The following is a 24,614-nucleotide window of genomic DNA, read 5'->3' on the forward strand; positions in this document are numbered from 1 at the left end:
AGAATGGACTATGTCTGGAGCCTTAAATCAGTTGTCTTTGTTGTTTTGGTTGTGGTTTGTATCAGTGGAATCATTTTTGGCCTCTTATCTTGGCTCACTCCCAGGATTGGCTTAACACAATAGTTAGCCAATTCTACAAATTCCAGTTACTTTAATAGTCCTTATAATTACCTCAGAGGGAAATCACCAGCTATGAATAATTAACACGTCCATGAAGCCCTGAAATCCTAATTGCTGCCATACATATTTAAGGATGGGTGCTATTAATGTTTTCTAGTACCGACATGGATTCCTCAGTAGTACAGCGGTTCAGTAATAGAGTATAGCTTCCTAGATACCAAGAGTTTGTTAGCCTTCAACAACCAGGTACACCACAGAAAGAAAGTTAAATTAGAACTTGTTCCTCATTTTCTTTTTTTTTTTTTTTTTTAATTTTTATTTATTCATGATAGGCACACAGTGAAAGAGAGAGAGGCAGAGACACAGGCAGAGGGAGAAGCAAGCTCCATGCACCGGGAGCCCGACGTGGGATTCGATCCCGGATCTCCAGGATCGCGCCCTGGGCCAAAGGCAGGCGCCAAACCGCTGCGCCACCCAGGGATCCCTGTTCCTCATTTTCAACTCCTTGCTACCCAGGCTGGATAAATGATAAATTATGAATCTGTATTGACCATAATACTTTTCTATAAGCATTTTCTAAGATAGAATGCAATTGTTCTAAAGCAAGATCTATCTTAGTATCCAGGGGGCTGCATTGCTGGTGCAGCCAACATTTATCTAGTTCTTATGATGTATTTTGCAAAGCTCAGGGGACGTAAATGAAGGTAAATAGGTTGCTACTGCCTAGAAATTATTTTAGATGGAAAAGCAAAAGCTAACCTAAATGAAATAGTTGGAACACAATTTAAAACTAAAATTTAGAACTCTTGGGTTATACAGGAGGGAGAAATCACTGTAGGCTGGAATAGTTCATTCTTTCTTCCAAGGAGGCTTCATGGACGTGACTGAATGTGAAAGATGAGTAGAATGTAACTGGACAGAAAAGAAAAGGGACACAAACCATTTTTGGAGCCTCTTGAATGCCAGATTGCTTGATAGTAGCTTCGTATACATTATCTCATTCATCCAGCAGAGTGGGCATTTATTCAGGAGAGTGTTTTATACGGGAGGGTGTTAAGGATTGGACAGATTCAGCAGCTTGCTCAAGCTAATACGATACAGCTAGTGAGTTGGGAATCAGTAATGGCCAAGATCAGGGGCTCTGAGTTCCGGGCGTTTTGGGATTTGAATCCCAGCTCCTCTGCCAACTGGCTGTGCTTAATTTCTTTGTGCTTCAGCATTTTCAGCATTTTCACCTATAAACTGGGGGGAAGTAAGAATAGCTGCCTCATAGGTTTAATTTACGAGACAAAGAATCAAGCTGTTTCTGATGTACTGTATCCAGTTAACAAATGTTTAAATATATCTCTCTATATTTAAGTAAATTAAATATATATGTGTGTGTGTGTGTGTGTAAACACACACAAACAGAGAGAGAGAGAGTGTTTGAGATTCTCATCTCTATCTTGTCTGACTCCGAAGTCTACATACTTGGTATTATATCACCTTGCAAAGGGAGTACTTTGAAAATTCCACGCAGGGTAAGAGCAAGCATTCTATGGCTAAAGAAAAGTGTAAAGTTGCCCACATGCCTGAAGGGTTGGGTTGATGAAGTAATGAAAGAGTGATGGGACAAATCATATGGAAGTGAGTTATAGAAGACCTTAGGGGAGAGATGCCACAGGGACCAGCAGAGCCAGCTTGTCTATGGACAGGAGAAGGGCAAGGTAAAAGTGTTGCTGTAAACCTGTATGGGGTTGGGATGGATGGGGGCGGGGGTTGCTGGGAGTCTGCTTGGGAAGCCGCCAGGTAAAGCACATGGTATGTGGTCCTGCTTGGGGGCAAGTCACAGAAAGTCAAAAGAAAGGGCACATATGGGGGATGCTGGTCCTAGTGGCACCACATTGCTCAGTGCACAACAGGACTAGTGGGCTCTCCATGCCGTCCTTGCTGCTGGTGGACCCTGCCCACTAGTGCTGCCCCGCCATGGTTTCTCTGCTCTAGACCTTAAACTACCAAAGCTGCATTCAACTTTAACTAAAGATGACCTGTCTTGAGTAAAAGAAGAAAATCAATGATGTTCTATCCTAGATAAATCACAAAACAAAATGAATGAGAAAAACCAGTCTACTGCAGAGTCCCTTAATAGTTTTTTGGCTTCAGCCAGCCTCACCGGTGCCCATAAATCTCTCCTCTTCCTGCGGCCTGGACTGTGCCCCAAACATGTCCTGGCCTCCCCACTGCTTCTGAGCTGCTGCCCCTTCCAGACCTCTGGAGACCTGTCCCCCAGGGACACCTGCTGGCTGAGTGGCAGGAGGGGAGGGTGAGGGATGGGGTACTGTTGTAATGCCTAACTATAATTTACTAAAGATTTAGTAAATTGAATCAACACTTCTCACACTGACTTCACATTTTGAATTTCATAACCTATACGCCCCCCCTTTTTTTTTTACATTTTTACCCAGTGATATATGTCCACTTTGAATATAATAATGCCCAGTCTTCTTTCTTAGCAATGTGGGCTGGTGGTTACACCGGCTAGATCTTAACAGCAAGCTACACAGGTTGATATTTAAAAAAAAAAAGTGACACGTTAGCAGAATGATTCCTAAGCAAATCCTTTGTTATTTCCTTTTAAGATTTTGTTTATTTATTCATGAGAGACACACAGAGAGAGGCAGAGACACAGGCAGAAGGAGAAGCAGGCTCCCCGAGGGAAGCCCGATGTGGGACTCGATCCTGGGACCCCGGAATCACGCCCTGAGCCATAGGCAGAAGCTCAACCACTGAGCCACCCAGGCATCCCGCAAATCCTTTGTTATTAAACTAAAAGCTATCATCTGTAGGTATTGCTGATCTACCAGAGGAGCCTAAGTCTGGCCAATGATTAATAATTACTGTATGTTCAGCCAGGAGCTGGAATTAAAATCTACAAGAATTGTAATAATAATAATAATAGTAATAATTATATGATCAAGTAGGAAAGTGTGTTGTGGTGATGACTAAGAATATGGAATTAGAACCAGGCAGCCAGGGAGTCAAGTCCTCACCTTACTCCTCACCAGTTGAATAAACCTAGCACATTACTTTATCCTCCCTCCGCTGCAGCTTCCCTCATCTGGTGGCTACAAGGACTAGAGGGGGTAATATTGTATAAAACAGTGTCTGGCACTTTAGGGGCACCTGGCTGCACAGTCCATTAAGCATCCGACTCTTGGTTTTGGCTCAGGTCATGATCCCAGGGTCCTGGGATGGAGCCCCGAGCTGGGCTCCACACTCAGCAGGGAGTCAGCTTGAAATTCTCTCCCTCACTCCCTCTGCCCCTCCCACTTGCTACACACTCTGGCTCTCTCTCTCTCAAATAAATAATAAAATAAATCTTCAAATAAAACAGTATCTGGCACTTTAGCAATGCTCAGGAAATATTTCTTTGGATTTTTGTTTCTTCTTAATATGTGTTAGTACTTAAAGTTCATCTCACATTATACTTTTCGAAAGAAAAAAAAAACACTTGCTCACCTACTTGTTTTATTTGAACCTGTCAGTCCTGTGAAACAGCAGGGAAGGTGTAAGTCTTCTCATGTGATGTCAAGAACTGAAGTTCAAAGAGAGGTTAAGTGACTTAATTAATGGCAAACCCAGGACTCAAAATCTGGTGCTCGTTCCTCTGGGTTTTTCAGTTGAGCAGGGAGCCCTGGCTTTCATGAATGTAAGAGCCAGGCCCTGATTCCAGTAATTTCCAAGTGCCAGTCCACAGGTAGTGATGATACGAGACCGAGTTTCGCTGCCTGCACCATTCAGATCCTTGGGTCAGACGACTGAAGTGAGAAAATGAGGGTCAGTGTAGGGACTTTTAAACAGAGTTAATTGTACTCAGTTTAAGGACTCTGCCTTTTACTCTAAAGCTGCATCTTTCCTACTTTTCGATGTTAAAATATTCTTACAAGGGACGCCTGATGGCTCAGCAGTTGAGCATCTACTTTGGCCCAGGACGTGACCCCGGGGACCTGGGATCGAGTCCCACATCGGGCTCCCTGCATGGAGCCTGCTTCTCCCTCTGCCTGTGTCTCTGCCTGTGTGTCTCTCATGAGTAAATAAAATCTTTTAAAAATATATTCTTACAAAATAATAGCAGAGCATAAGTTATTTTTTTATGAACATCTCTGCCTGATGTCATAGAACTTGGACAAAACTACATTGGGCCACATATTTTGTTTTTGAAATGTTTTCTAATCTTGTGGATTTTAAGAAACAAAACGGATGAACATAGGGGAAGGGAAGGAAAAACAGAGTAAGATAAAAACAGAGGGAGGCAAGCCATGAGAGAGACTGTTAACTAACTCTAGGAAACAAACAGGGTTGCTGGAGGGGAGGTGGGGGGGATGGGGTAACTGGGTGACGGGCATTAGGGAGGGCACGTGATAAGAGCACTGGGTGTTGTGTGCAACTGATGAATCACTAAATTCCACCCTTGAAGCTAATAATACACCATAAATTAACTAAATTGAGTTTAAAGAAAAAAGTTTTAAGAAACTAATCCAGAATTTGAGAAGCCATTCTAGCTCTAGTGTGATTTCATTATTTTATGTCTTAATAGTTCTAAGTTTGCAGTGTTATTTAGTATATCCACATTAGGCCTTACAATCAGGCACTTGGACTTGTGTGCAGTTTTACTTCTATGTCTTTCTCTCTCTCTCTTTTTTTTTTATTATGTAGGTTACTGATTCCTAGCCTTTTGGCAGAAGTAGATCATTTTAGGAATCTAATGAAAATTGTGGATTCCTCTCTCCACCTCCACCCCTCAAAAGCACACACACACACAATTACTGGTACAGATTGAACAGTTCACAAACTTGGTGGTACTAAAACCCAGGAACCTCTAGGTGGCTCTAGTTGTTTGTTCCTGTAACCCATTTTATTTGTTTCATCTTTCATTTTACTTCTTTTTCTCTATCAAGTAATAGAGCTTTCGCAGGTGAGATTGGTTTTACCAGAGTAGAATGTTCAGTGTCAGGACTCAGTGTTTATTTGGAGGATCCTACACCGTGTGTGATTTTTCAGGTAGAACTAGCATTTGATGGAAGATTGTGGGAGATGAGGACTCTTAGGTAGAGTTGGTAAGAGTAGAAATTAACATAACATCTTTGGAGGGCGATCTGGGAATATTTAGAACATGTCAAATACACATACTCATATTTGTATATTAAGGCATATATATACAAAGATCTTTGTTGGGGCTTTTCATATGTGAGCAAACCACTGGGAACACGTAAATATCCATCAATTTGGAACTTACTTAGTTAAATAAATTATTCATATTCAAATTAGTATACGATGCAGCCATGAAGAAAAGATAATGTCACAGACAAAATGGAATGATTTCCAAGATATGTGAAAATGCATTTAAAAAAAAGGAAAAGCAAGAATCTATGGGTTTGGATATCTCTGCAGTATACTCTAGCAGCTGGTGGGATCCTACTGCCTTGGGGTGGGGATTGGAAAGCCAAGGGTCTGCAATGGGAGAGATAACTTGCTTTTTTCATTTATTGTAATGCCTAAAGATTTTAATTAGGTCCATGTATTATTCCATTTTTTTAAAGGCAGCTTTAAAAAATTAATTCCCTTTTTTAAGGTAAAAAAACTGGATTAATTTTTAAAATTACTATGCACCATGAGAAAAAGAGGTTAGAGTCTATTTAGGTTAAGTTGCCTAGATGAAAAGGGGTAAGAAGTGCCTGGGTGGCTCGGTCGGTGAGGCGTCCAACCCTTGGTTCTGGCTCAGGTCATGATCTCAGGTGGTGAGCCCCGAGTTGAATCATTGCCTCCTGGCTCCATGCTTAGCAGGGAGTCAGCTGCAGATTCTCTCCCTCTGCCCCTCCCCCCACCCATGTGCTCTCCCTCTCAAATAAATACATAAATCTTTAAAAAAAAAAAAAAGAAAGAAAGAAAGAAAGATGATGCAAGATAAACAGACCTTTCTTTTGGCCTCGTTCTCTAATGTGGGAACCAGGGGGCACCTGATAGCGCTAAGAACTGGCAAATGAATAAATCAAAGGAAATGGCTGTTCACACGGCATGTGGCCAGGCTAAGGAATTTACCACCACAGGCAGTCATGGAGTCAAATATTGTGGCTGGAGCTTTTTTTTGGGGGGGAAGTCTGGTCACTTATGTCCAGTCATAACATTTGTGGTTATGCAAGAAAAGATAAGGATAATCAAATCTGATGGTGCAGGATGTAAGCTGATCATTACAAAGGAAGGAGTTTCTCCCCAGCCTCTTTTTTGGCTTCTTCCAATGCCTCAGAATAACATTACACAATTAGCTAGGTTCACTTTGAAGAATTGACAGTACTTCCTCTGAATCATTAGGTATTATCCATGGCCAAGGGAAGGATTCCAGACCTGACAGGGCAGCAAAGCTCATAACTCTTTTTTTTTTTTTTTTTTTTTTTTTGCACCCAGAGTGATGGCCCCTTGAGTTCAGAGTTAAGCATTTTGGCAGGGCAGCCCTCCCGCTGTTGTTCTGCTCCTGACATTCCCAGGAAAGAACATGTTCAAAGGGAATTAATGGGTTTCAGTTCTTCTCCTGCGGAGCTGGCAATCTCCTATAAACAGCCAACGCTAGATTATTGAGGGAGGGACTGAATAGATACTCAGGAAATAATTCATGCTTTTTTTTCTCTTTTTTATCCTTCTTTGGCTACAACTTGTAATGAGTCCCTCCACCAGGGGGTAGACAGAAGACATAAACTAGCGCCTACCAATCTCATTTAGCCGCAGTTACAGGTTTGACATTGTTACTGGTCTCATTTATTCACATGATGCAAGAAATACTGCACCCTTCCGTGTACATCTGTCTTGCGTTTTAAGATTAACAGTAGAATGTATCAAATTGACTTGGATTTTGAGCAAGTAAATGGAGTGTAGAAAAGCATACTATGGCAATGTGAGCAAGAGAAGTTGCACTTAGCAAAATCACTGCAGAATGACTCCATGCTGTGCCTCTCGTGTGATCAGGTCAAGGGCAGACCTTTACGTCTCATCACGTGAATAAAAGGACCCTCTTGTTCAATGGGATTTCTCTCATATTATGGAATCCAATAGTAGGCAGACAGGCCAATTGTTAAATTGCAGGATGAATGTGCATCCTTATTTCGGTGCTTTGCTTTGAAGGGGCCTTTTCCATCAAGCAGCGCCTGGAAGACCTGGAGACGACACAGTTAGTGACCCCAGGCCCATCTGGTAGCTGGACACAGGGGCGCAGCGTCTTGCATACCCCACAGACACAGTTCCAACAGTTGGTCATCCAAACACCCAAAGCCAGAAGAAAGTGTATCTCCATCTTTATTGTTTGACTTAATTACATGCTAGAAAGTTCCAAGTGAACTTAAAAACAAAACAAAACAAAAAAACACCTCTCATTCCATTGAATTATAATTCCTTTTTTTTTCCCCCCCAAATCCATTGACACTTGCAACCTTTTTAAGAGACCCATTCCATTTACTGTTTGCAGTGATGGAAATGTGCTGTATCTGTGCTGTCCAGTGTGGTAGCCGTTAACTCCACATGACTATTGAACACTCAGGATGTGGCCAGTGGAACTGAGGAACTGAATGCTTAATATGATTTGGCTAATGATTTGGCTAATTAACTTGTGAGCCATAACGCCATCTGAACTTCAGCACTCCCTACGTCCCCGTCCGATTTTGATATTAAAAAAGTGACAGCCTTTTTCTTCCTTCCTGAGCAGATCTTTGACTCCCTTTTCTGTCATTAGGATTTAAAAGCAAAACTAAGATGTCATTTTGCTGTTTTCGCACGGTTTTAGCGAAAGCCATGCAGGCTTGTCACTGCATAAGGGCCCCAGTTGTTACTCAGATTCTGTCCTGAGACCTGCACTTATACCTAGTACCTGAACAGCCATCTCAATGAACAGCCTTCGGGAGGCCTCTTTTTCTAAATGGAATAACCATGAGCGAAAATCTAGGAATCCAATGTTTGCATAACCAAGAGCAACATGGGGTACTAGGAAATTCCATCAGTAAGCCAAGCAACTTCTTGGCAGCAGGGACCATGTCTTTTATCTGTTTCCTTAGTTCCTAGCATAAATTTTAATAAGTGTTTCTCAAATGAGTGAAATAGTATGTGAAGGGATAAATTGATAGGACTCCGAAGCAATGCTGGTAACAGAACACTGAAGAAGGTATCTTCATTAGCAGATACATTACAGAAACACCCGGTACGACCAGTAATACTCTGCACTTACGGAGCAACTCCTATAAAGACCCTGCCAACCCATCTAGGACTACGGTTGAGGCCTGTACAGAAGAAGTGGTTCCTCCATTTAGAAAATCTCTGAATCCAGAAAAAAATTTCCATTTCCCACAACATTTTTCCTTCTGTTTGGATTTAGTTGTTTTTTGTTTTTTTTTTTTAGGATTTAGTTTTTACGATGGCCTTTAGGCCTTCCTGGCCATCCCTTCCCTTCTGGACCTGCTTTCCACCAGGGCACTGACAGAGGTGCACAGTCAGTCGCCTCCCTTCCCTTACTCCTGCCCCCTTTACCATCATCATGGTCCAGTATGTGAAAATACTTTGTAAACTGAAACACTTAAAAAACAAGAGCCTCACCTTTCTACCTTAAGATGCTTTCACAGGGTAACCTCCGCTTTTCCTAGTCCCCTGTCCACTTTTTTCATTGTTCTCATTGAAACAGTCCATCAGCTTCTTTCTTTGATAACTCACTCCTGCTGTTACAGCTTTTCTTCCCCGCCCCCCCCCCTTTAGGTTGTATCTGATGAGACTTGTATGTGCTACCATTACAAGGGCTTTAGCCTCATTTCCTTCTCGGTATGAAAGCATACTTGAGACCCCAGCTCATGTTGGTTTTCTCCAACAGCAAAAGTGGTGTGTTATGGAAAAAACTCAGCACTCTGTCATTAACTGATACAAGAATTTACTTGTGTCATTAGCTGGTTGTATGATAAACTCTACTTCAATTTTTAAAAATGTAAAAATAAACAGAATAGAATACCAAATGATGTTAAAAAATAGAGAGAGGGGGGCACCGGGGTGGCTCAGTCGGTTAAGCATCTGCTGTCAGCTCAGGTATGATCCCATGGTTCTGGGATCAAGCCCCACATCGGGCTCCCTGCTCAGTGGGGAGTCCGCTTCTTCCTCTGCCTCTGCCTCTGCTCATGCTCTCTCCTTGTCTCTCAAGTGAATAAGTAAAATCTTTGAAAAAAAAAATGTAAATACTAAAAGATTTTTTTAGATTCTCAGCAGTAATCAGGATGGTTTAAGTGAAATTACTCCAAGGTCCCTTGCATTTAGAAGTAAAAGTATGAATGATATTAGCCTTTTTAAAAAAGATTCTATTTATTTATTTATTTATTTATTTATTTATTTATTTATTTATTATAAATGTAATCTCTACTCCAAGTATGGGACTGAAACTCACAACCCCAAGATTAAGAGTCTTGTGCTCTACCGACTGAGCCAGCCAGGCACCCTGATAATTAGCTTTTGACATTCAATAATGCCTGTTTGGTAATCTCTCCAACAAAAATTGTAGAAGATTGAAAACTGCCAAGTTAATGGAAGAAAATTATCTTAAAATATTGAGTCAATTCTAAAGGAGGCAAAAAAGAAGAGGGCAAAAAAAGGACCTAGATCAGGCAAGATGAACATAAATCTGATAGGAAGATGGTAGATTTTGGAACAAATATATATCACAAAATACATTATATATATAGTGACAAAATGCTTTTCTTAATATATAAACATCGATGGCCAAGTTTATTTTTAAAAACTATGATTTTACAAGAGACACACTGAATTATGAGAACACAGAAATGGTTGAAAGCAAACAAATAGAGATAGATAGGAAAAGGTATATTGTGGAAACACTAACCAAAAAAAAAACCTAGTGATTAAATTAACATCAGAGAAAGGATACAGAGCAAAAGATATTCCAAGAGATAAAGAGAAATATTTCAGAATGATAAAATACTTAATTCACCAACAAAGTATAATAATTCTAAATTTCCAGTAAATAATGTAACTGCTTTAATAATGGACAAAAAAAGGCACTTAAAGACCAGTAAAACAAAAGATTTGAACAAGACCATTAACAAGCTTGATCAGATTGGTGTCCATAGGACAGAGACCTATTGCCGCACAATATGCAGCATATATATTATTCTTAAATACACAGGAGTATTTATGAAAAGTGACTCCATGTTGGGCCATAAAACAAGTTTCAACAGATTTCAAAATATGAAGATAATACACACTGTGTTCTGACAACTTAGAATAAAGCTGCAAATTAATAAGAAAACTATTACTAGAAATAAACATTATTTCTAAATAAGCCCAGGGTCAAAGGGGTAAATCACAGTGGAAGTCAGAAAAATACTGAAAACTGAAAGAGAATTTATGAAATTGAAACTTTGGGGATGCAACTAAAGCCACGCTTAAAGGAAAATTTGGGGCAGCCTGGGTGGCTCAATGGTTTAGTGCCACCTTCAGCCCAGGTTGTGATCCTGGAGACCCCGGATCGAATCCCACGCCTGCGCCTTTCATGGAGCCTGCTTCTCCCTCTGCCTGTGTCTCTGCCTCTCTCTGTGTGTCTCTCATGAATAAATAAATAAAATATTTTAAAAAGACAAAGGAAAATTGACAGTTGAAAAATTTTAAACTGTGAATTTAAATTTCAATTTACCCAAAATTATAAAATAGTAAATTTACAAAATAATTTTAATTTACAGAAAAATCACTTATGGAAAGGAAATATTAAAAATCAGTTTTTCTAAGCACTCATCTCTAGAAGTTCAAGAAAAACAGCAAATTAAACCTAAAGAAAGTAGAAATAAGAAGGTGTGCCTGAGTGGCTCAGGGTAAGGATCTGCCTTTGGCTCAGGTCATGATCCTGAAGTCTTGGTATGGGAGCCCCTACTCAGCGGGGAGTCTAGTTGTCTCCCTCTCCCTCTGCCCCTCCTCCACCTCTCTCTGTCTAAAACAATAAATAAATCTTTTTAAAAAAGAGAGTAGAAATAATGAATAAATAGATGAGACGTATTAAAACAGAAAATAGGAATAGAGAGGATCTTTGAGCTAAAAGTTGTATATTTGACAAGACTAAAGAAATGATGCAAGACTAGGTGTAAGAGCATGATTTGTAACAGTCCCCAATTGGAAAGAACCCAAATGTCTATTAGCAGCATAAATAAATTGTGGTGTGTTCATACAATGCAACACTCTACAGATGCCCAGGAACTAACCCAGCTACAGACAATAATGTGGATGCATCTCACAAATGTAATGCGGAGTGAAACCAGCTAGATGCAAAATCATATATACTATATGATTCCATTTACACAGTGTTCAAAATAGTACAACTAGTAGTACCTGGTTATCCTTGGGGAAGTGAGAGAATGTAGGATTGGGAGGGAGCGGGCTCAAGGGGGGACTTCGGAGGTGCCAATAATTTTCTACTTCTCCGGGATCCCTGGGTGGCGCAGCGGTTTGGCGCCTGCCTTTGGCCCAGGGCGTGATCCTGGAGACCCGGGATCGAATCCCACATCAGGCTCCCGGTGCATGGAGCCTGCTTCTCCCTCTGCCTGTGTCTCTGCCTCTCTCTCTCTCTCTGTGACTATCATAATAAATAAATAAATAAATAAATAAAATAAAATAAAAAAATTTTCTACTTCTCCACCTAGGTGACAGTCACCCAGGAATGTTCTCTGGATTATTCATTGAGTTGTACACCTTTTTTTAAAGATCCAAACCCATGATTATGTTTATTCAAAAATAGGATTTGTTATTTAACTGAACTGTGGGTTAAATGCCAGAATCGGAAAGGTGACTCAGAGGTAGTGTCTGTCTGGCTTCCAGGAATTCAGCGGAGCTGTGGACCACGACTTACAGACAGATCGCTGTGACATGATGATGCGCTGAGTGCCATCAGGATCAATACACAGACTAGGACCCGTCTCGCCTCGTGGAAACGGGATTGGTTTCCCAAGGAGTCAGCAAATGAATTGGGTCTTAAAGTAGGATTGGCCTCAGAACGAATAAAGAAGTGTTTAGGGATGTTGAGGTAGAAAATTCATGAACAGAAGCAAAGTGTAAAGGTGCAGGCATGTTCATTCAGCTACTGAAATTTTTAAAAATGATTAGAAAAACCAATACTTATTAAATTTTGCATTAGTGCCGAAGGCTGATAATAAGAGAGAATGGTCTGCTGCCAGGAGACGTGTAAGTAAAACTAGAACCGAGGGAGAAGTCGTCTTTGTTAATCTCACACTCCACGCGTGGATCTTAGCTTCTGTAGAGTGGATTTATTTTATGTTTGGTAGTAGCCACGCACTGATAGGGCTAAATATTGAAATTAAAAAGTGTGCGTTTCTTTAGGGAAGAGGTGAGTGCTTCTGTGCGCCTGCCTGTTCACACTCTGCTCTCCAGAAGCTTCCTGAAGCAAGAAACTTGTCTCCTCCAGGGCTTTATGGTTTTCTGTGCTGCCCCTGCCATCCCCACCTGCCAGCCAGCACAGACCCCAGATGATTTTCCAAGTGGAGGTTTTGAAGACACACTGAGGTCCTAGTGTGTGTGTGTGTGTGTCTGCTGCACGCTTGACACAGGGCCCTGTAGTCCTTGTCCCTCAGACTCACATGGCCACCCCCCTGCCTACCACGGTGGCTGGCACCCCACCTGGGGGCCCAACAAATGTTTGCCAAAACCGCCTTAGATAAAAGCCCAGGTGGTGGGTGGCCCTCAGGGTGCAGCTGTGGCCTCAGGGATGCTTAGCTCTCGCTCCCCTTGGGGTGGGGACCCTTTACCATGCCAGTGAAGAAGACTTTGGAGTGTGAAAAGTGGTGTTAATAAAACATATGAAAAACAAACAAACAAAAAAACATACGGCAGAGGAGGGCCTCCTGGGTGGCTCAGTTGGTTAAGCGTCTGTCTGCCTTGGGCTCAGGTCCTGATCCCGGGCTCCTGGGATGGAGCGTCTGCCTCTCCTCTCCCTCTTTCCCTCCCCCACCTTCTTAAATCAATGAATGAATGAATCAACTTAATTAACAAAAATACATATGCCAGGATTTTCTGGCGGAAACCAAGAGATCTGGTCAGCCCTCCCGCTTCTCTTAGCACAGGATTATTGCGAGATGTGCCTGTGCCCTCCGCCCCCGGGAGTCCCGTGACCCCTGTGCGCCGATCCCAGGGGACCTCAGAGTGTCCGTTCAGGATCTCCGAGAGGAGGGTGGCCCTGGGGACCCGAGCGGACCTCCTCCCCCACCCCCGGGGTTCCTGACAGCCCCGTGCCCCTCGGGGACACGCCACACTCTTCAGGCTGAGCTCGCGTCTCCTGTGAGCCCCGGGGTCCTACCCAACGGCCGGGCGTCGAGGGCGGGACCCCTCCCCCTCTCCCCCTCTCCCCGCCTCCCCTACCCCACCTCCCCCGCCTCCCCGCAGCGCGGGGCGGGGCCGCTTCTCGGTCGGCTGGAGGGGCCCGCGGGCGGGGCACGGGGCTGGCGGCCGGGCAGTGAGCTCGGGACTCAGCAGGTGTCCCGGGAGCCTCACAGGAGGCAGAGGAGGGCAGCCCGGGGGCCCGGCGGTTAGCGCCGCCTGCAGCCCGGGGCCTGACCCCGGGGTCCGGGGATCGAGTCCCACGACGGGCTCCCTGCGTGGAGCCTGCTTCTCCCCCTGCCTGGGTCTCTGCCTCTCTCTGTGTGTGTGTCTCATGAATAAATAAGTAAAATCAGAAAAAAGAAAAGAAAAGAAAAGAAAAAAAAGAAAAGGGAAGGGAAGAGAAGAAAAGAAAAGACTAAAAGGCAGAGGAATGACGGAGGCACGAGTCTGCAGTCCGAGGGAGCAGCCCCCGCCCCGAAGAGTCCCCTCGGGGCTGTGTGAGCCGGGGCCGCGGCGGGGCAGGTGTGGGCCGCGCAGGCGCAGGAGGGCCGCGGGCCCAGGTACGCGCAGGTGCTCTGCGGCCCGGGCTCTGCTGCGGGAGCGGGAGCGGGAGCGCGCGGAGCCCCCCCCCCCCCCCCAACGGGACCCGCCGGGGCCCAGCGCGGTCGGAGCGGCGGGTCGCCCAGCGGAGCCTGCCCGCCAGGCCGAGAGCGGGCGGGATGGGCCGGGCGGGGGCGCTCCCCGCTTCCCGGATGGCCCGGAGCACCGGCTCTGGCCCTGGCGGGGGGGGGGGGGGGGGGGTTGATTTTAAAAAAAAAAAGATTAATTAATTAATTCACTCATGAGAGACCCAGACACTCAACCACTGAGCCCCCCAGGTGCCCCCAGAGATGTGTTAAAAAAAAAAAAAAAAGAAAGAAAAATTGCTCAGCGGTTAGCGCCGCCTTCAGCCCGGGGCATGACCCTGGAAACCTGGGATCGAGTCCCACGTCGGGCTCCCTGCATGGAGCCTGCTTCTCCCTCTGCCTGTGTCTCTGCATCTCTCTCTTTAAAAACAGAGAGAGTGGGGGATCCCTGGGTGTCTCAGCAGTTAGCACCTGCCTCCAACCCAGGGTGTGATCCTGGAGTCCTGGGATCGAGTCCCACGTCGGGCTCCCTGCCTGGAACCTGCTTCTCCCTCTGCCTGTGTTGTTGTGCCTCTGCCTCTCTCTCTGTGTCTCTCATGAATAAATAAAATCTTCAAAAAAAAAAAAAATGAATGCAAGCCAATCATCTTGGAGAGAGAATCTGTCCATGTGCAGTTGCTCTGGTTAAAAAAAAAAAAACCACCACACGATCTCCCATGAATGAATAAAACAAGAGAGAAAGAAAGAAAGAAAGAAGAAAGAAAGAAAGAAAGAAAGAAAGAAAGAAAGAAAGAAAGAAAGAAAGAAAAGAAAAGAAAGAAGAGAGAGAAGAAGAGAAGAGAAGAGAAGAGAAGAGGAGAAGAGAAGAGAAAGAAGAGAAGAGAAGAGAAGAGAAGAGAAGAGAAGAGAAGAGAAGAGAAGAGAAGAGAAGAGAAAAAGAACACACGACCGTGTGATGAGGCGAGGGTTGGGTTGTCTTATGTCCCTCCTCTCAAGGGCTGACCATCCTTTCACTCTTAAGGCCGGGCCCTGACCCCCAGGGGGGAGCTGAGGACGCCCGGAGCCGTCCAGCGAGCATCTGAAACCAGCATCAACTGCTGTCCTGGCCGGGCAGGCTCCCCGGGGCTCCAGGCCTGCGGTGCACCCTTCACAGCTTCCACTGTCCATCTGCCATGAACATTTCCTCCGTTGTGTCGTGGAACCTGCTGGAGCAAGAGCTGAAACAGCAGTAAGGGGACGACTCCCCTATGGGTAGGTTCAGCGCGGGCCTGTGGGTCAGGCCACAAAGGGCTCCCCAAGTCCTGGCCAGCGGGTCGGTGCGAATAACCATCATGAATTTGAGGGCAGGGGACAGCAGGGAATCCGAGTTCTCTTCCCTCTGCGTTCAAAGCCACAGGACTTGTTCTTCAAGAGTGACTCAAAGCAAATGTCACAGCTGCTGGGTTATTGGAATTCTGATACATAATTGATATTTACATAGTGATTTAGGATTCCGGCCTGAAAGCTCCGACGTCAGTGCGAAGTAACTTAATTACACTGTGTGTAAATACAGTATAGTCCTTCCCCGGCCAGCACTGCCTGGCAGGGACTCCTAGTCCCACAGTGACACAGCGGTCATCAGGTGACCCGCGGAGCATTTAGCAGGCATCCGTCGTGGTATCGTGCTCCATCACCTAAAACGTACCCCTCCAGATGTTACAGCAGTCCTTTCTTTTAATATATGGATAGGTTTGTTTTTATATGTTAGTTATTTAAATCCCCTGAAGAGGGGAAGCTCATCAGAGTGTGAGTCTTGCCTTTATAAAAGCCATGGTTTCATTTCTTCTTTTCTTTTCTTTTCTTTTCTTTTCTTTTCTTTTCTTTTCTTCTTTTCTTTTCTTTTCTTTTCTTCTTTTCTTTTCTTTTTTTTCCTTTCTTTTCTTTCCTTTCCTTTCCTTTCTTTTCTTTCTTTTTTTCTCTTCTTTTTCTCTTTTTCTTTTCTTTCTTTCTTTTTTTTTAACTGGCTATCATACAAGGTGTTTTCAGTAAGATTTTGGCAGGTGAAGCCTAGATTTAGCTATAGATTGCATAAGGGAGGGTAAGGACCACACACTGTGGGCAACACTTGGTCCTTAGTCTCTTGGTCTAACTAAAATTGTGATTAGCTGGAATGCCTGGGTGGCTCAGTCGCTTAAGCGTCTGCCTTGGGCTCAGGTCGTGATCCCAGGGTCCTGGGATCCAGCCCGGCATTGGACTCTCTGCTCAGTGGCAAGTCTGCTTCTCCCTCTCCCTCTGTGATCTCTCTGGCTCCCACTCTCTCTCAAATAAATAAATAAAATCTAAAAAAAAAAAAAAAAAAGGACTGTGATTAGTCATCTGATCTCAGTAGTAGCTAGTTTCTTACACTGGGTGGTTCATTAATTTAATATAGAGAACTCAAATTTCAAGGTCAGAGAGGCATAAAATGGACTTACTTGTTATGAAGGGATTTTAATGCACAGAGCCCTAAAAATAGACTTCTGGATTTTGTGTCTCTGCCTCCCTTGGGCTGGCCATCTGGAGGGCAGGTGGAAAACGATATAGTGATCCAGCAGCCCTAGGGTTGACTTCTGAATCATCTTCTCCATATAGAAAAACAGGACCTAGTGGGGGAATAATACCTGCCCGCTCCATGGAAGGCTGGCGGTTTATCCATATACATGAAACAAAGCTGGTTTGTCAACGTAGAATGCATCGTGTGATCAGTGAAGAATCATTTTCCAAAATTCAGTTAATGTAGAAAATCAAGCAGTTTTCAATTTTTAGAATGCTTGTTGTGGAATGAAATAGACCCCTGTCGCAGCCCCTAAGCCCCCAATCTAGACATTTTATTATAAACACTTAGGCTTTGAGACAGTAATGTTTAGAACAGAAAACTGGTTAAGGAAAAAGTGATTCCATTGAACACATAGGGCAGCTCATTTGATAGTCAAAGAGAAGCAAAGGTGGATCTTAATGATATCATCATGTTTTCTCAAATCTAAGATGCGCTTTATTATTTTTACGTTTCCAGTTCTGTAGTGGGTAATATCTTAGAGTGGATATCTATACTGAGTGTGGAAATGTTACTTTCCTCTCCCGATTCTCCCCAAATTCCCCCCAAAATCTGTCATCAACTCATCCTCTGAAAAATCAGAGGCAACTTCGAATTATTTCAAAAATAAGCCAAGAACTAAGCAGAGATAAATTTCTCTACATTTCTGCAGAGCCTGTAACTTTATATATGAAAGTGTAAAGATCAAATATTGTCTTATTTGATTAAAGGAGTGTCCCAAATGAGATCATTCTACTCTGTATTTCTTTGATTAAAAATCATCACCTATCATAACATTTTGAATTCTTGAATGATTGTCAGCAACTAAGAATAGTGGGAAATAAAATATAAAATCCATTCGAAATCTTTCCATTTGGAGCTAGGCCTCTAAAAATCCCTATAGACCTTAGCAACTGTTGTGTGATCCATGCGAGCAAACTATAGGCATTTACCCATGTAAATGCTCCGTGTCCACCCCAAGTGGGTGTCCTGCAACACAATGCCCACAGCAGCTACCTGGTTAGCATCACGCTCCACAGGTTTAAGGGCTCTTACAAGACTGTCCTCACTTCAGACACCACCTGAAAGTCTCAGGGCCACCCATGCTCCTTACCAACCATCTATAAATTTAAGGGTTCCCATGAGCCACTCAGGTTCAATAACTCATTGGGATACCATAGAACTCAGGAGAGCGCTATACTTAGGATGATAGTTTTATCAAAATGGACACAAACCATGACCAGCCGAATGGAACACATGCTCAGTGCAAGGTCTAGGAGAGTCCAGAGCTTCCATGCCTCTCATTGTGGAATCGAGGTGCACTACCCTCCCGGCACATCAGTGGGTTCACCAACCAGGAAGTTCCGCTGACCCTGAGTCCAGAGTTTTTACTGGGGTTTCATTACGTAAGCACGATTGATTAAATCATCGGCTACATGATTGAACTAAATCTCCAGTCCCACTTCTCAGGGATGGGGCTGGTCCATATTCCCACCTTCCAGTTACATGGTTGGTCTTTCTGATTACCAGCCGCCCTCTGAAGCTACCTGGGGGAGAGGGGTCCACCTTGAGTCATCTCTTTACCAGATCATTGACACCTGGCACTCTGGAAACTTCAAGGATTTCTGAAGCTTTGTGGCAGGAAAAGGAGTCAAGTATCAGATATATATTCCCCATTATAGTAGATAGTATAATCCAGATTTTGTATAAGGTTCTCATTTGTGTTCCTCCCTTTCTGCTGGCTTACTCACAGGCTACTGCAGTCACTGAGACATATCTTGCTGCCAGGTAGCTCAGCAAGCTCCAAGTTATGCTTATTCCCCAAATTAGCTTGTCCAAATTCCCCATAATGGTTAATAGAAATCGCTGTCCTCCTGGACATTACAGCTCCAAATTTCAGATTCATCCTTGACTCTCTCCCTAACGTTATTAAGATTTCCTACAAATCTCCTCCGATCACATTACTGAGATCACTTTCCAACCTTTCTGAACCTAGGCCCCTTGCTAATATATGTTAAAAATCCAAAAGCAAACAAAGCATGTAAAATTCCACACACTTCACTTTGTCCTTTATCCCAGAGATTCTGGGACTACCCTTGTGGTTGAAAATTTCTGAGCTGGATGATGGCTGCATCACAAATATGACTTTAGTCATTTTCAGCCCTTCCAAATCAAAGATCATCAGTAATGTTTCAGGGAAACTTGGCTCCCTGGGCCCTTGAACACACTGCCACTAGCTCCATTGGCTCTGAAAATAATAGTAAGGGACTTAAACATTCCACTTCATCAATGGATAGATCATCCAGGCAGAAAATCAATACGGAAACAATGTCTTTGACCATCAGATGAGATGCACATAACAGACATATATGGTACATTCCATCTTACAGAGCACTTTTTTGGATTTAAATAAGCATAGGGGGACACCTGGGTGGCTCAGTGGTTGAGCGTCTGTCTGCCTTTGGCTCAGGGTGTGATCCTAGAATCTGGGGATCAAGTCCCATATCAGGCTCCTCACGGGGAGCCTGCTTCTCCCTCTGCCTATGTCTCTGCCTCTCTCTCTCTCATGAATAAATAAATAAATAAATAAAATCTTTAAAAAATATATAATTAATGTTGGGCTGGGTAGCTTGAGAGCGGCCGAGAGCTTGCAGGCAGTAGGCAGTGGCAGGTTGCAAACACACTAACCTCATTTTTCCTTTTCTTTCCTCTTCCTCGTTGTTCTATTTTATACATCCCACAAATTAAAATTTTCCAACCCACTTCTTTTGGTGCATCCATGCACCCATTTGTTTTTTTTTGTTTGTTTGTTTTGTTTTGTTTTGGGGTTTTTTTGTTTGTTTGTTTTTGTTTCTTGTTTTTTGTTTTTGTTTTTGTTTTCATGCACCCATTTGATCCTTAATTTATTCATTCATTTGATAATCTCTTGAGCACCCCCAGGCCCAGGCACAGTTTTAGTGTCAGGGTAGAACAGTGTTTAACAATATCCAGCCCCTGGCCTCAGGGAGATACAGTCTCATGGCAGGGGTAACAGGTAGATAAACAGACAGCATAACTTCAGAGTGTAATAAGTGCTATGAGAACAATATTAAAATAGGCTAAGGCGATAAAAGGGGGAGGGTGATGGGGGAGGGTGATGTGTAAGTTAGGTCGGGTGTGCAGAGAATGTCTTTCTGAGTGGGCAGCATTTGAGGCAAACCCTGCATGACCTTGATTTGTCTCTTGACTCCTGTTTCCCAGAGGCGGCCCCCATTTCCCTATGAAATGGGGAGGGGAAGAGAGCATTCTAGGATCACACTGCATGGAAGCCAGAGTCTGCAGAAGTTGAGAATATGGGATTTGGAGACAAGCAGACCTGTCTTAGGGTCACAAAGGCTTTTTGATCTTAACTCTGAAATTAGAGAAATTGGGCCCCAATGGAGTTTGCTCTTAGTTTTCATCTTGGGGAACTCTGTGCCCTGGGAGAGCCCTAGCATTCTTTCCTGGAAGCTCAGTGTGAGCAGACCACACCATCAAGCTGCTGCGTCCTCCTACACCGCTTCCCTGAGTGTCCCCCAAAGAGCCTTGAAGGGTGTATATGGGTTTCCTGCTACAGTAGGAGCTCAGCAATGAAGAGCTCTGCTTCTGCTCTCTTAGATTCTGTGGCTCTCCTTCTCTCTCTCCCCGCTCCGCTCCTCTCTCCATAAATAAACCTTCCTTCTGTTTATTTAGGGTGGTGAGCAAGTCGCACTCAGCCCCAGGGCCCTCCTTGAGGTCTGCTGCATTCAGGAATCTTTGTGGGGAGCACACCTCTGGGGATTAATAGGAACAGGCAGGGCAGTGACAGTGAAATGTGAAGAATGTTTGGGGGGTGGGGAGGGCTCTGCAGGCATAGGGCCGTTTTCATAGGCCGGAGCCCCGAGGTGAGTGAATGCCTTATTATTAAGTCATGCAGAGGGGGAAAAAGTCACTTTGGGGCTGAAACCAAATATGGGAACTTTCAACACCAAAGGCAACTTTTTCAGAATATTTTATTAAAGACCCCTGTGTCACGCTTCAAGCCAGTATATTATCAGACTTTATAAAAGATAGGCTTTTGTTGAGGTTCTTAATTGGAACTCATTTGAAATACAGGTACCTAGATTTGCGTCTGCATGAATGCATCGGGACATCACAATATTTAATGCAAAGTAACGTAACAGATATAGGATACTTTTTGTACGTGCTTGTGCCTGGAAGGTCTGGAAATTCCTTCTGGCTTCCCACTCCTTTCCCTCTTCCCAGCTCACGTTCACTCTGTTCCCACACCGCACCAGACCATCACTCCCTATGGCCTGGTAGCAATTCCTCTCCCTTTCTCTCTGTCTTAATTCGTTCTAGAAGAAGTACAAATGGAGAGGAGCAGAAATTAAAAGAGCTTTCTCGCTGGTGTTTCCCAGGGATAAGCTGGGTTTCTTTTCAGGTGTCTTCCCTGCTATTTCCTGCTAAACTTGATGCTTACGCCCAGCCTGAAGCTGCAGAGAAAGAGAAAAGTCAACAGAGGAATCGAATCCAAACCAGAACTTTGCCCTAACTATACCGCAGCTGATTTTGTAAAGACTTCATTAAATATCAGACATGGCCTGCTCATGGCGAATTAAATTAAAAGTTGCCCATAGAGAATGCAAAGCTGGTGCAGCCACTCTGGAACACAGTTGGAGGTTCCTCAAGAAGTTAAAAATAGAGCTACCCTATGATGCAGCAATTGCCCTACTGGGTATTACCCCAAAGATACAGATGTAGTGAAAGACCGAGACACCTGCACCCCGATGTTCACAGCAGCAATGTCCACAATAGCCCACCTGTGGAAGGAGCCTCGATGTCTTTCAAAAGATGAATGGATAAAGAAAATGTGGTATATATATTCCATGGAATATTACTCAGCCATCAGAGAGGGTGAATACCTATCATTTGCTTCGACATAGATGGAACTGGAGGGTATTATGCTGAGTGAATTAGGTCATTTGGAGAAAGACAATTATCATATGGTTTCACTCATATGTGGAATTTAAGAAATAGTGAAAGGGACCATGTGGGAGAGCAGGGAAACTGAGTGGGGAAAAATTAGAGAGGGAGACAAACCTCAAGAGGCTCCTAACTCTGGGAAACAAAGGGCTGCAGAAGGGGAGGTGGGTTGGGGAAATGGGGTAGCTGAGTGACGGGCACTAAGGAGAGCATTGGGTGATGAGATGAGCACTGGGTGTTACACTATATGTTGGCAAACTGAATTTAAATGGAATATTTTTTTAAGTTGCCCATAGAGAGCATATCACATTTAAGAGAATAAGTCGTATCAATGCTAGATGGACAAACAAGCCCGCAAGTCCGAAGACTCTCCATCCACAGTGCTTTAAACCTCTGAGAACCTGAAAGCCTCTGGGGTTCATTAAAGCTCCTGAAGCTCCGTTCCAGTATTGACCAGCTCCAACTGTTAGTTCTTTCTTGAGCTACAATTTCTCTCTACCCCCTGGAAATAGCTCTGCATCTGGTGGGAGGGCGGGCGTGCAGAGTAGGCCCAGTTTTCCTTTTGGTTGAAAGCACTATCCTATCTCTAGGTTTAACACATTTGATTTAAGTGAATACTTTTCACCTGATGTTTTTTGCAAGTCCCCTCAACAGCCTGCTTTCTCTCTTGAATTCTTTCTAATTAGTCTCTAACCCAATTAGACTGGCACGTTCTAAATATCTTCTTTCAATGACCTCTCACTTCACTTTTTTGGCCCACTTTTCCTCTGATGAAACACTGGGATGATATCCACTAGCTGCTACCCCCACCTTTGCCATTTGCTTTTGTGGCCCTGCTCTTTTTATAAAAACAACCACTTAAAAACTTAGATGAGGGCAGCCCGGGTGGCTCAGTGGTTTAGCGACACCTTCAGCCCAGCGCCTGATCCTGGAGACCCAGAATCGAGTCCCATGTCAGGCTCCCTGCATGGAGCCTGCTTCTCCCTCTGCCTGTGTCTCTGCCTCTTTTTCTCTGTCTCTCATGAATAAATAAATAAAAATCTTAAAAAAAAAAAACAAAAACTTAGATGATGTGTATGAATAGGAATCTATATTCTTGATGTAATAGGTAGTTCATATATATTTGTCTCTGTGCTTCTATGCCTGGGAGAGGCAGACTATAGGAAAATCTGTCGTTCCAAAAGGAACTTTTCCAAATGTCTCAGGACACTGAAAGTAGCGCTTTCTTTCATATTGCGGGCTATTTGATAGCAGCCACTGTTCTGAAAGCTTCACGTGAGTATTCTCATATACTTTAATTCTCACAAATTCATAAGGTAGATGAAGCTGAGGCTTAGAAGGATTTTGTGGCTATCGCATGGCTCTGTAGCTAACATGATGGAGTCAGGATTATAACCCACCTTCACAACCAGTGTGATATCCTGCAGCCACTCCTGTGGTCTTTGTCATAATGTCTGATATAAATACGTGTTGATTTACTAATTATCAAGTTAATCAAAACCTAACATTGTCTTCCAATTTTGCCCATCTGGAGTGTTCATCTAAATAGCTTTAAGAAACACTCCAAGTATTTTTGAAGCCCATTCCCTAGGTAATGATCCGAGGATTTGGCTCTTTTAGGACATGTGTTTTTTTCCTCATGCTTATTCTCTCTCTTTTTTTTTTTTTAATTTTTATTTATTTATGATAGTCACACAGAGAGAGAGGCAGAGACACAGGCAGAGGGAGAAGCAGGCTCCATGCACCGGGAGCCCGACGTGGGATTCGATCCCGGGTCTCCAGGATCGGGCCCTGGGCCAAAGGCAGGCGCCAGACCGCTGCGCCACCCAGGGATCCCTTTCTCTCTTTTTTTAAGATTTTATTTATTTATTCATGAGAGACACAGAGAGAGACAGAGACACCGGGAGACGGAGAAGCATGCTCCATGCAGGACTCGATCCCAGAACCCTGGGATCACAACCTGAGCCGAAGGCAGACACTCAACCACTGAGCCACCCGGGCGCCCCTCATATTTATTCTCTTAACAAGATTTGCGGGGTAATTATCACAAACACATCAAAATTATGTAAATGTCTTTCCTCCTAGATCAACTATAATCGAATGACTGCTTTTGTGTGCGTGTTTTAAATAAACTTTACTGAGGTGTACTCTACTTACCATAAAATGTGTACACTTAAAGGGTTGATGAGTACTGACAAATACATAAATCCATGTGACACCACCCTAATCAAGGGACAGGACATTTCTGTTAATCCAGAAAGTTACCTGTGTCCCTTTCTGCAATAGGTCTTCCCTCTGCCCACCCGAAGTCAACCAGTAACCTAATTTTATCACTAAATCTGATTTCTATCACTACAGCATCACAAAGTAGAATGATACCTACATAGATGGGATCTTTTATTTCTGGCTACTTTCACTCAGCCTGAGGTTTCTAAGAACCTTTTGGGTTGTTCTGTGAGCTAGTATTCATTCCTTTTTATTGGTGAGTGGCAGTGTGTTGTATGAACATAGCACAGTGTTCATCCATTTGCGCATTTGAGTCGTTTCTACTCTGTGGCTAATATGAATAAAGCTGCTATAAATACAGACAAGTCTTATGTGGACATATAATTTCATTACCCTTTTGTAAAAACCTAGGTTGCAAGTTAAGTGTATGCGTAACTCCAAAATGATCATACTGTTTTATATCCCACTGGCAGTATATGAGAATTTCAGTTCCATATGTCTGCCAACACTTGGTGGTCAATTGGATTTTTTTTTTTTTTTTTTTTTTTTTTTACTTTATCCTTTCTAGGGGGTGGTATCTCTTTGTGGTTTTAAGTTGCATTTCTCAGATGACTAAATATGTTGAGTACCTTTTCATGTTATTTTGGCCATCTGGTTATTTTTGGTCTTTTTTTTGGGGTTATTTTTGTACATCTTATTTTGGGAAGTATCTGTTCTTT

The 24,614-nt window shown here is 43.5% G+C and overlaps 1 protein-coding gene across 5 annotated transcripts in view; it reads left to right on the forward strand.

Moving 5' to 3' along the window:
• BLOC1S5 (biogenesis of lysosomal organelles complex 1 subunit 5) overlaps positions 1–24,614 on the forward strand; it is a 137,583-nt gene that overhangs the window by 59,771 nt on the left and 53,198 nt on the right. The window contains exon 4 of one of the 5 annotated variants that reach the window (XM_077886112.1): positions 11,995–12,256. The exons of the other annotated variants lie outside the window; for them this stretch is intronic. Within the exon in view, the coding sequence (XP_077742238.1) occupies positions 11,995–12,046 (52 nt within the window). The 3' untranslated portion in view covers positions 12,047–12,256. Of the gene's footprint in view, positions 1–11,994; positions 12,257–24,614 lie in introns of those variants that run through there. 5 annotated transcript variants of the gene reach the window in all.

The sequence above is a fragment of the Canis aureus genome, chromosome 37 (assembly GCF_053574225.1).
Source record: "Canis aureus isolate CA01 chromosome 37, VMU_Caureus_v.1.0, whole genome shotgun sequence".
Taxonomy (NCBI): domain Eukaryota; kingdom Metazoa; phylum Chordata; class Mammalia; order Carnivora; family Canidae; genus Canis; species Canis aureus.